Here is a 13,519-nt window from a genome sequence, read left to right on the forward strand (position 1 = left end):
TAAGTTGTTGCTGTTGCAAAAACATTTATTAAGGTTTACAATAAACCACAATACACTGCACATTTGCTAAAGGCAAGTTTGACCCACCTTATAACTGTTCTTTTGAAACATGAACATGTTTTTGACCCACTATTTTGATCACAGACACATTAGCACACAGCCACATTCTAACACAACTCATTGTCACAATGCTTTCATGTTTTTTGAAGAATGTATTTGGTCTAGTACGAGACACTCATCTCCATCACAGTACATTTTTTTGGAGTGTAACTCTGAGTAACATAAGCTTGCTGACTCATACTACTACATGTTTTTGAACAATAAGACCTTTTCATTTCCAGGTTATTACTGAGAGCTATCCAATTTCCTGCAGTTGTAAATTAATCCTTCTATTGTATGGTCATGATAATCCCTTTTACATTGGATATTTCTGCTGAAATTGCCACACTGTGACACTGGCCTATTTATATTTTTAAACAGATAACTGACCAAACATCCAAATGATTAAAATGCAGTTGCTGTAGCTATGGACAACAGATTTTAACAGAATTGATCAATTTAATTTGTTTGTGTCAGTTATCAGACTTTTTACATGTGTTCACAGAGAATGCAAGGATCAATCAAATCTTGAAGAAACTGAGTTTCCAAGTCTGTCTGTCAGGTGCCTGTATGAACACTGAAACAGGTTTTGCTTGCTGTAATCATTCCCTCTGCGTGTATTGGCCATTAAGAGATCCCCTCTTTTTCTTAGTGGCTTAGCCCAAACACAAAGAGGGAATTTGCACTGAAAAAAGACTGTACCTTGGGAAGATGTTTGTTTTGACTAATTCAGACTGCTAATGTCTCATATGACAGGAGAATTCCACATCAAAGTCTACTTTCTGGTGTTGGTGAGAGTAAGGCAACTTATACTCCTGTTGAATCAGTGGCATACGCCTATGCTGTAGCCTGATGCGCAGCTCCCCTAAAACATCACTACACAACACAGTGACGCAGACCACAGCAGCAACTGTGGATTGGTCTGCTGCTTGGGTCCAATTTCCATACATGTCTCTCCAGTGACCACACAAGACAAAGCACACAAAAACTCTCCTCCCCTCCCTGTCTGTCTGTCAGTTCACTCCAAGTAATTTCAGTAAAATTAACTGTTTATTTATTAGCTCCAACTCATTCTCTATTCATCATCATCAGTTTTGTGCAAATCGTCGAGTACAACAGTAAATTGGTTAGATACTGTTTTAAATTCAGATAAACTTTGCAAAACTCAGGTAGCCCTGCTCATTTATTTCAGCATTGCACATAATGGCCGAAGATGACCAGAGATATTAAAAGTATAGCTACAATGTTATAAGCCATATAACAAACTTCTACCTGCTGACTATCTTTATCACTATACATATTGTTATATTGGCCAATACTAGGTGAGTTTAAAACAGCACTTTTACTACTTTTTTAGTACTGTGTCTTTCTGTAATGTGTATTGCGACTTTTGTATTGTTAAAATATAAATGTATCATGACTTGTGCCTTGAGCCCATTTCTAATGTTTTGTGCAAATGTCTCACAGAATATTGCCTGTGCATTGTTGCCAGTCATAAAAGTTTGCTCAGATAAAAAGCTATTCTCAACAGTAAACTGCTATTTTCTGAGAATTTTGAATTCCAGTAGCAATTGCTGAATCTTTAATGACATCATTAATAGCAAATGAGAGAACTGTGGTAAATGTTAATGGAATTCATTCATCAAGCATGTTTGAAAACAATTAGCAGTTTCGGCAACACAGTTAATGTTTTTCTTAATTGAAAGCCTATTACATCAAATTGCTATCAGGCAAGATCATAATTTTGTTAGCTTTTCTGCTTAAAATGATTATGTGTCTGTTTAAGACAGGAAAGATTCAGGCTAGTGCAACACCAAAGCAGAAATAGAATCATTAACCCATCATTAACCTCACATGATTGATTGTAAAAGCACTCTCAGGCTCCATGCACATCATGTGAAGGTCAGGCCCAACATCAAGATGGATTCAGTACATTATTGAACCAAAGCTTTCATTTAATCTACTTTCCTTCTGCCTCTGTCTTCATTCCAGACTGTCTTTTCATTAGCCAGCCTCCAGCACAAGACAAATGTTGCTCTGGGTGGCCCTAGGTCTGTCTGCACAGGGTATCCATCATTAGGATGTGCCATGTAGCGCCAAGGGTCACACACACATGCTCTGTGTAATTGCAGATGGATACCCACGAGATGAGATGATTTACAAGTGGAGGAAGAATTCTGTGGAGGCGGCTGACCAAAAGTCCTGGCGCCTCTACCAGTTTGATTTTATGGGCCTGAGAAACACTACAGACATAATAAAGACCACAGCAGGTAAGAGGCACTGTTTTGTCCCCAATTTCAACATTTGCAAAAATGTTGCTCACAAGCTGGAAATGTGTTGATATTCAGTGTCAGCACACTAAGATACTCATTTTGTAAAAGCAGTGGCAGAAATCAGTTTCAGTTCAACATTATCATTCCTTCATTCATGCTGTGCAGCAAGTCTCTAAAAAAAATCTGACATTCAGTCCAGCAAATGGGTTCGAAAAGAACTTTCACACTAGGAAACATATTAGCAAAGTAATTTTCATCTGAATGTAACAGCAAATCTCAAGCAATAAATAAGTTACTATTCATAGTTTGTCTAAGGATTAGCATTTGCCACAATTTAATTCTATTTGTCAATGAAGAAACTCTTTTTGTTAAGCCCCTGCTGAGATCTTCAAGTCAATTCAGTGTTATTTCCTGAAAAATTCCTCCAAAGATAAACAGTCAAATTCATTAGTCAGACCACTTGCTGTCCTATCATCACTTATATAACATCATCTCCTTGTTTACACTGAGCCTGCAAAAAATAGAAAGTACAAGTCCCAAAAACACAACTCTATGTCTCCTCTCCTCCATCTGTTGTTGCCATGAAGTGCACTAAATCTTTTTTTAAACAATTTGACCAAACCAATGTTACCACGGTAACATGAAAAGCAGTTTATTGATACTTCTCTACAACAAAAGCACACCCCATGTTTTGCCAGTTGAATACTTTTAATGTGAATCAGCAGCAGCAGGAAATGTTGGCTTAGCATTAACTTAATACAGCCCTGATACTGCAGAGAGTGAACAGGACACAGTGAGGCTGATATCAGTCACATAAAAACAAGAATACTGGATCACACTCTGAATCAATTCCTTGTGTGAAGACTGGCAATTTGAAACCAGTGGGGAATGGCAGATTCCACCACTAGCCATTAAAACTACAGTATGTAGGGATAATTACAAAATGTGAATACAGTGAATGGTCATTGATGAGAAAATGCAAACCATAAATTGTAACAAATACTGGTTTGCTCTGGTTTTATGAAAACTACAGGGATAATAACTTTAGTGAAATGTGTCTTTGGGGCAAGAAAGTTGCCACATGAGGATCTTCAGTTATTGTGCTCATTAAATATATAATTCTTAAGAATGGTTCTCATAGATTGATAAATGTTTCACTGGAGATTGCAGTTGCAATTGCAAACATGTATGGAATGCAGTGTAATTTTCCTACTAGTCATAACAACTGAAATCAGCTGAAGAGAGGAAAATTAGTTATAACAGACCACTTCAAGAGGAAGCTGTGTGTGATCTGCATAGAGCTGACTCAGCACTTGTATTTTTAGAAATCTTATACATCATTTGCATATAGGATTTCTTATAATCTTAACCTTTACAGGAAACCACTTGAAGCTGCTCTAAACAGTATTCAGAACTTTAACCCACCAGCCCCATTTAACACTTATTGGCAGTATATAAACACATAATGATATGTTCTTAGGGTGTAAGTGTAAGTTTATTAATGTATTACCAATTACCAAAAGTACATATGTAGTACTGCATATGAGTCCCTTATGATAAGTAATGTGATTAAAGTGCTTAATTAATACATAGAATTCATATAATGATTAGAATTAATCATACAATAAATAAATACTTTTTGTATAAAGATATATTTATGAATTCAGTATTTGCAGTTTATATACTGTTATATGAGTGTTTAGTTCAGTGACAACAGGCTGTTGTGTGTCTGTCAAGTTTCACATTTTGCTCTGCTGCTGTCATTTACACAGGGGACTATGTGGTGATGACAGGTGTACTTTGACCTGAGTAGAAGAATGGGCTACTTCACCATCCAGACCTACATCCCCTGCATCCTCACTGTGGTCCTCTCCTGGGTGTCTTTCTGGATCAAAAAAGACGCCACACCAGCCAGAACGGCTTTAGGTACTGTGGACTTACTGCAGTTCAGTGGGTCTGCCCCTCACAGGACTGAATGTATGTCTGAAACATTATTTTTGAGTCCAACATTTGAGTTTTCATTTTCACATTTTAATCACGTTTTGCTTTGAATATGCTCCGTTTTTATGTGCTGTTATCTATGTGGATATTGGTTTACCACTTAACTTGACTCACTTCATCTGTTTTTCTGTTTTGTTGTGCTTTTTCCCTCTTTTTGTACACTATTTGTTGTTGTTGCAGTCCTGTGGAACATTTTTGTGACGGTAATTGATCAGTTGGAGGTAATTCAAGTCATTTATTTTCTTCTTTTTCTCTGTTTACATATTATCCATTATTCACATGTGAGTGAGGATGTGTTTGCCCAGGCCTTCAATTAAGGGATGGGAAAAATGCTGCTTTAAGAACAGCAATTTCATTCAACATTTAGGCATTAAAAATGTGAGCAATGTATAATTTTAACTTTGGAATATTTGGTATGAATGCATGATTTTCACTCAGCTCCTGATGGAAACACCTAATGTGTTGTGCCCTGTCTGAGTGGTGAGTCAGTGTCAGCGAAACATCAGCCACTCCTCACAGTGTTGAACTCTGCCCTGCTGTTGTACTGTGCCACTGTGTTCAATACTGTACAGTAAGGTAGTAAATGCATATCGAGTGTCATTAATCAGTCATCTGGATCAATTGCATGTGAATCAGGAGAAAGAGGATGAAGTTAATGAATGGATCTTAGATGGAGGCTGATTGTAAAGGTACAGGGGCCAGCCAAGCCAGACTGGGAGTAAAGATAAAGCCCTTAAGATGTAGAAAAGGATTGGGGTGAGTCAGCCTGGGGCAGCAAACCTCTCAGTCCAGATTTGAGCCTAATAATTACAGTACAAACTAAACTCTGTAGCAACTTATCACACACTATAGCTGCTTATGTTTGTTTTAGTAAAGCTGTCACATATATTGGGCCTGGAACCATCAACAATATGTTTGACACATTATATACCAAACCTCACAATTTCAGTCATATTACACTGTCAGTAAAGATAAATGTGCTTGAGAGTTTTCCTCTCCTCAAACCTGCTGCTCAATCTATTGTTGAGAGCAAAAACTCTCGAATCTGTGCCACAGCATCAGTAGAAGGCAGGTAAGGGTAATCACTGTGGCAAGCAGAGGCTAAAGGAAAAGTGTGAGATGTCCGCCTGAAATAGATGGGGCCAGCTTGTTACCATGGGAACCTCAGTGAAACAGTCGCAGATGTTTTGGTTGTTTTGTTTTTTTTATAGGCATCTCTATAGGGGAGAGAGGGAAACATGAAATCATACAGAGATGCTTGAGAATGCAGGTTTTCCTCTTGTCCGTCAGTCTGAGTGACATCAACAATATCTGCTGTTAGTCCAAATGATAAGCTTCTAATTTAGCAGCTAAGTGCCACAATTAAGATAAAGACATGGTTAGTTTTACCATAAAATAAAATAATGTTGCATTCTGAACACTCAGTTGAATTAGATTTTGTTTGTCATATCCCTGCATTGTTGGTCTCTCTTCAGATTTTTATCTCAAAGGGACAAATGTTGCATTAAACAGAGTGAGTAAAATCAGTGTATGGTCTAACATGCTGGTATTAGCAAGACCAGCATTAGCTGAAAGGAAACAGTGCAAATGACCTTTAAATACAGTTCAATGTCACACTCAAACTGCAAAGAAATCCAGCACAAACGTTTTTCCATCCCTAATTGTGAGCAGCTCCTAAGATGAATTTGTCCTTTCCTCTGACCTTCAGGTATAACCACAGTGCTGACTATGACTACTCTCAGTACTGTAGCCAGGACATCATTACCCAGAGTGTCTTATGTCACTGCCATGGACCTTTTTGTCACCGTCTGCTTCTTGTTTGTCTTTGCTGCACTGATGGAGTATGCAACATTAAATTACTACTCATACAGTGCCAGAAGACCCAGTTGCATGGAACCTAAAAGATCTGTAAGTGTGCTTTCATCACTTTTATACAAATCTTTTAAATATTCCCTCAGTACTCCATACAATCACCTACCAGTGAACTCATAAGAAAATGATCAAATGTAGATTGAGGTGATGCCCTGATGTAGAGGGTTACTGTCACTTGTTACAAAAGTAGCTTTTCTCCGATAATGCTTTGGTTTTGTTATCACAAGATGGAAGTGAGAAAACCTTTCAGGGTTGAGATGATGATGTCCTTTATAAGTTCTTCTGATAAGACTGTTACTATTTTAAGGGACACTGCATCAGTCTGAACAAGTCTCCAAGACAGACAGGCCTTTTCTAGCCCATCAACAACAGAGGGAGGGAAGTGCAGACTGCCACCTCATGTTGTGCAAAAAACCATCACTCAAATCTGTAATTTTTGACATTTAAAATGTATAACTGCCCAAGCATTAATGCACTGATGACTGAACTGTTACTGATATTGATATGGCATTTTTTTCCACATGAGCTTCTTTTTCATTGTATTCGAAATGAAAATATATACCAAATCACCTTCATATATAACAACCTACAAATGTGATTAGTATCATCGCAACTCAAAAATCAGTTTTGCCTGTCTCTTCTTCTTCTCAGAACTACTCTGTCCTGGATGTGCGACCCCCACACACCGTCATTGCTTTGAACAACTCCATGTACTGGCAGGACTTTGAGGATGCTTGTGTTTACGAGTGTCTGGATGGAAAAGACTGTCAGAGTTTCTTCTGCTGCTTTGAGGAGTGTAAAGACGGTGCATGGAGAAAAGGACGTGTCCATATAGATCTACTTGAACTGGACGCATATTCACGTGTCTTTTTTCCCACCTCCTTCTTACTGTTCAACATCGTCTACTGGGTGGGTTATCTCTACCTTTAGCACTAGAGGAGCCTGTTTGGTTTTTAAAGGAGGACAGCACAATTTAACAGGAGAAATTCAAGTTTAATAAACGGTAACACCAAATAAACTCTCTCCTGTGGTACCCAAACAGTTACCTGGAAATGAAAACGTAGTGTGATCCCACAGGCCTGTGCCAAGCAGGGTGGTGGGAAGGACAGGATGGACTATGTGTTAAAGACAATATATAGACAAAGAAGGAAATGTGCTTTGCACTGCTACCCCAAATGTCTCAATCAGGAGGATGACTTGTGTTGTAGGGAATGTACAGACACGTTATTATCCAGCCATCAGTCAAATCCAGTTGATGAAAATCCAAGGACATTCAAACCATTCATAGTGCCTTCCTCTGGAGGGGTAGATACTATTTGCTACAATAATCAGGGAAAAATGATTTACAAAAAATAAAAATAAAAAATAAAAAAATAAAAAAAACAAGAGCCTGGCTTTGACTGATTATGGCTGCTCTCATTCAGAGCTTTGAGTTACATTTATAAAACAGCCATTTCTTGTAATAACCACATGAAGAATCATTCTTTCGTTCTTATCACTTCATACTGACTTTCAGCCATCAGGCATGACTCATTCGTCATGCTTGCAATGCTATTAGCATCCCTATATGTTTTAATAAATAAATTGGTGCCCAGGGAGGAGGAAGATCTGAATAACCTTACATAAGAAGTAATAACTTGTGCATTATTGGCATATTTGTATACGTTTTAGAGTGTGAGGTCAATTATTTTAATGGTTCTTTATATTTTATTTATGTTTGTCTTTGCAGAGGGACAAATTTCTCATCAATCCTTGGTGTGTACCCAGGGGCTCAACAGAAAAAAAATATATTATGGGAAAGTCCCCTCAATAAGTGGCATGGGTACAAATGGCAATTGAGCACAGAACACCAACCTCATGTATACTCTCAATTAGATGTATTTAAAAATACCTTTTTTCTTTAAGGGAAATGTTTTGATATTTGATGCTACTTGGCTAATTCTAATATTGATACTACTCTCATGTCTGTACACAAAATAAAAATGCTAATGCCAGCAGCCTGCTAGCTTAGTTTAGCATAAAGACTAAAACTTTACGTACCAGCACCTGGACTTTTATGAGGATTAAACAAATAAGCTATAATTTCTTAGTTAATATCAATACTTTAGCTTTCACTAGTCAGCTAAGCTGCAGGCTTACCTGCTGGCTTTAGCTTCATATTTAACATACAGACACAAGGCTGTCTGCATGCTAAATACCTTCTCATCTCATGGTAAGAAAGCAAATAAGTGCATTTTCCAAATGTAAAAGCATTCCTTTAAGATAAATGAGTTCAGTAAGTGGTTTATTTTATTTGATATGAGTCATATGTGAGATAGTATTTTTCTCTCTGTCAGTACTTAAATGTGATATACACATGTGTTTTGCTATCACTACACTGGTCATTTGCCAAGAGTTTCAGCCATCTTTGCACATAAACTGTTGGAGATAGCTGCTGGTGAGTAAAGAAATGAAATATAATGCTGTACTCACAAAGTTTCGCCTAGACTGGTAAGTAAAGTTGACGCTAACATTGTGTATGTAGCAATAGCAAAAACTTACATATATCACCTTTAAGGTCATAGGGGTTGTAAAGATAACAAATCTTTGGTGAAATATAACTGTAAACAGACTGGGGCCTTTTGAGATGAAACACCTACAGAACAAAGGCAGCCATGCATAGAATTCAAGTGTTATTTTTCTAGAAACAGATATTCAATTATACATATTCACCCCATATATTGGTGTTGCACAGCAGCCACTTCCTGCCAGAGCTCTTAGCACACAATAGATACAATGAATAGGCAAAGAATTGATTTGTCTTTCAGCTGTTAAACTAACAACCCTACAGTTCTTTTCCTAACTCTGTTGGTGAACAGGACACCCAAATTAAATATAATGGGTGTTATTTGTACATTACTTTAGGCACAAATATAACAATCCCACTCATTAGGATCACTCATTTCTGTTTGGCTGTTGACCCATGTTTGCATGCAGTAGACAATTAACCACTACCCTGAAGAAGTTGTAATACTTTGGGAGATAGAATTATAGTTTTAATATGGACTGTTCAAATCATAATTTGATTTCCCTGTGTTTAGACTTGGCATTAGCAACCGCTGAATTGCCTTAGTGTAGCCTGCCCAGAGCTGAGATGAACAGCAGAAATACATATTTACCTCTGATAATAACCTCAGTGTGGTGAAGACCTCACTTCAGCAAAGGGTACTTCTTTGCCCTGGGCAGTATATTTAAGTGTAACCTTTTATATCCCTTTTTTGAGCAATTTTCTTTTTATTATATTTGCTATATATGTGCCAAATATTTCACATATGTGCCCAGTCATTTATGTTTTCAGGCAAGTGTGAACAACCCTTAAACAGTCATATTAATATGTTTTGAAACTGCACATACAGTATAGTACGGTGGTGGAAACCTCAAGAAGAAAAAGACATTTAGTACATATATAGCATTGGCTTTTGAAATGTGGTGTTTATTGATTGCCAGGGTTGATGCTGCGTTCACATTGTGGCAGTATGCCGTAAATGTAAACTAAAGAGTCATTATTTCAGGAAGGGTAAACTCTGCCAGCACTGGTGTAAAGTGTTCCCTACTGTGCCTGCAGACAAACAAGATGCTGAATGAAAATGGATGCAGCCACAAATGTTAGTGCACATACCCATCATGTCTCCTCAACAAACACAACTGCTGACAGCAGAATTTTTTAATTTATTTTTTATTTTTTTGCTTTTGGCATTTATACCAGTAACATACTTTATAATAACCACAAAAGTTAAACTGCCACATGTGGCATTTTGGCCACAATGTGAATATGAAACTATTGTTTTATAGCACATTTATGATCAGTGTTTGTTTTTCAGTGCTTGTTGATTCATTACTCTATGGAGCTCAGCTGTCAGTGTTCTGACTCCCTTCTGCTGACAGATGAAGGGCGATGCAATAAGGTATTCTGAGTGGTGCTATACTTTACAATAACTCTTGCATTTCCATGTTGGTGTAAAAAGTGATAAGTAAGTTCCAAGAACATACACTTTTTGTGGCACTTTTGCCTTTATTAGACCAAGAGAGGGGAGGTATACTGTATGACAGAGACCTCAGGCTGGTTCATCACCAACTGAGTCACACTGCATTGCATTCATTGGTAAGTTTGTATTCTGTTAAATGGGCCCTGACTGTTACAATCACACTGACTGTCAACTAAATTCATTCTTGTCTCACTCTGTATTATAAGGCAATAGTGTCTAAAACACACAACAGCAGCAAACACAGAAAGTTCCTGCAACATTTAAATGAATAAGAAGCAGAAGGTCAAGAGTTATTGTGAACATGGCTCCAGATGGTCTATGTAAGTTTGCATAGTTTATCATCATTACATTTTCTGTAAGATCCTCTTTATATTACTTAAAATATGCTTTTGTCTTATGGCAGGTAAGGGATTTATATAGGACAAAGATCCACCCTGGGCAGAAACGTGGTCTAATATGGTTAAATAAAATAATTAATTCTTTATGTGAGGGATTTTCATAGACCATTTGTGGATGCCTTTGAAGAATGGATTTGGTTTAGCACCATGTCATGATGATTTGGACAAAACAAGTTCTGATGTGTTACACTGACCCATCAGATTTTCTATTTGCCGTCCCCACTGCTTCCTACATGCTGCTTGAAGTTTAAAAAAGCCTCATCTCCACCCTCCTTTCTGTCCTTACTGCTGATTTTACAACTGGACAGTCCATATTTTTTAATTATCTTTCCAGACACCAGGACAGCAAAGAGGGTAAACACAGGGGAGGATTCAGGCTAGGATTTGATCCCAGGCTAATGTGGGCATGTGTGTAGCTCCAGCCTGAACCAGTGAACCAGTTCTGGGCACTGTGTCATCTGTGCTGAGAATCAGCAGGACTTATGCAGATGGAGCATCTGAGGGGCCAAGTCGGTGACAAACATTTAGAGATGAAACTTATCTTATCTTATTGTCACTAATGTGCTATGTAAACCCCTTGCAAAGAAAGTTGTGTATTTTGTGATTTGGAAAGTTTTGTCACTTAAAGTGCAAGTGTTTAAAGTATTGGTGCATTTTTGGTAACTTGAAGTACAATAAACTCAGTGCAAAGGCTGCACTGATTCTAAGCCACATTCAGTATTGTTGTTATAAATAAGCCAAAGACAATTCTGTTTAGTTTGTTCTCTTATAGTTGAAATCACGTGTTTTGGGTTTTTTAAAAAAGAGTAGAGCTTCAGTTTCCATGTATCCAGTGCAGTACTGTGGAGTGTCATTTAAATGGAAACTATGAGCGTAAGAGAAATAATTAGCCTAGAAGTGCTTAAGAATGGTCTGTCATTTCATCCACTGTTGTATTATTCGTGGCAGAAATCTCACTAACAGCTCCTGTATGTGCTGAGGAGGGGTTTTGACGGGTGTCTCTGCAGCTGTGTTTCTGCCACCAGCTTTCATTCTGTAGCCAGACTTTTGCTATCTGCAGCGTGTTTCAGCAGTGGTGAATCATATTTCTGTTGACATGTATTATCTCCTATCTAACTTACTGTATACATAATACTGGACTGTACACTTTTTCTGCATTGTGTTCTCATATTTGTGGCTTCAGTGTGACATAGATATCTCATTACTCAATGGTACAGTCAAGTGCAAGTGTTGAGACTGTACTCCTCAACAGTGTGGTGTCCCGTGAGTGGGGTTGTTTTGATGATATATCACCTTCGGCTCCAGTATCTACATCCATTTCTGATGACCATGCTATTTTCATACCTATGGTTCTTTTTATATCTGAAATGTGCATTGCTACTGAGGACCAGAAAATATGGAATAAAGGTTTTTTTTTTCATAAATGTACATCAGTGCTATCAGTTTTGCTCTCAGAATGTTATTTGTCTAAATATATTTAACTTAAAGATATTGTACAAGTAGGACAAAAAGTTTTTATTAGAAAATGTGTCTCCTGATAGACAATATCTTACCCCAGCTGCTCTTTGTACACCTCTGGTGTTTTGTCAAAATACATTATGGACAAGATGAAAGGCATAATAGGGCCTATTAGTGAACTACTCCACTCATAAACTGCTTATAACTAGCAAAAGAAAAATGAAATCATAGCCAGTCTCCACAGTTGCACCTGAGCAAAACATTTAAACCAATTATTTGCTGTAGGTCATCTCAGTCACCCTGTGACAGAAAAAGTAACAAAGTGGGCCTGAGTCTGTTTTTCAAATTTAATTGTACATGCCTGAAATCCAATAAACAGTAGACAAGTAACGTTATTGGGTGTCCCTGGTAAAAATGTTTGCTCAAGCCCATAAATAAATTATGGAACTGTGTCTGCCCTTTAACCACAGAGGCAAAATATGAGTCTCCTCATTGAACATGTTAGATTGTTCTTACCACAAACACATATACAGGGTAGTGAGGGTTAAGGTCATGAACTCAAAATATCATTAAAAGACTAAATGATTAACTATTAAAAGACCAGTTCACCTACATCACAAAAAAAACTGTATATAGTGACTATTAGTACTGTTACTATTGTAATGAACATTGCCAACAGTGATATCCACAGTAGAAGTAAAGTACATGTAAAGTACATCTTCTTCTTACACTGAGAGAAGTAAGAAAGGGTCAGAACTGCAGCAAAATGCAGCTCATTGAAATGCTTTGTGTGAAGCGTTGTATGTTTACTCAGATGAAGGCCATGAACTTAACCATTGTAGGTCTCCTACTGTTGATTCTTAATACAGTAAGTTCTGCCAGTGCTTTGATTATCTGGAGAAAGAGAGTTATTGTATCTTGAAAGAGGTGTTGCTATTAAATTTCAGAATGTATTTTTGTCAATGCTGTGGGCTCACAAATAAAGTTGAATTAATTCTGAAGCAGTAGCAAGCATGGCGAGGTATCACAAGGGGTAAGGTAGGGTTTCTTTTTCTTTCTCTTTCTCTTCTTCTAGTGGCTGGATTGTTCGTGTTTCCCACATTGTAAACATTACATGATAAACATCAGCATGTTAGTATGATGATGTTAGCATTAAGCTAGAAGAACCTAAATATTTTGGGTGGTCCAAAAATTGACACTGCGTTGTGCAGGGGAAAAAAGTTTAATCTGGTTTAACTTTTGCTACAAGGTTTAACATTTGGCAAGGCACTGCATTGATCAATCACATACATGCCAGCATGTCTTCCAGTGTGGGTGAAAAAAGTGGAGCAGGTGCTGGAGCAGGATGAGCCCCTCTAAGGCAAAATCAGCAGATATTTGGGTTCCAGGTGGA

The 13,519-nt window shown here is 37.6% G+C and overlaps 1 protein-coding gene across 1 annotated transcript in view; it reads left to right on the forward strand.

Moving 5' to 3' along the window:
- The window catches only part of LOC108878996 (gamma-aminobutyric acid receptor subunit gamma-3), a 43,816-nt gene extending 30,899 nt beyond the window's left edge, over positions 1-12,917 (forward strand). The window contains 5 exon segments of the mRNA XM_051077380.1: positions 2,232-2,369; positions 4,145-4,164; positions 4,166-4,298; positions 6,082-6,285; positions 6,871-12,917. Coding sequence (XP_050933337.1) covers positions 2,232-2,369; positions 4,145-4,164; positions 4,166-4,298; positions 6,082-6,285; positions 6,871-7,175 — 800 coding nt within the window. The 3' untranslated portion in view covers positions 7,176-12,917.
- Positions 12,918-13,519: the final 602 nt, after the last annotated feature.

The sequence above is a fragment of the Lates calcarifer genome, linkage group LG17 (genome assembly GCF_001640805.2).
Source record: "Lates calcarifer isolate ASB-BC8 linkage group LG17, TLL_Latcal_v3, whole genome shotgun sequence".
Taxonomy (NCBI): Eukaryota; Metazoa; Chordata; class Actinopteri; family Centropomidae; genus Lates; species Lates calcarifer.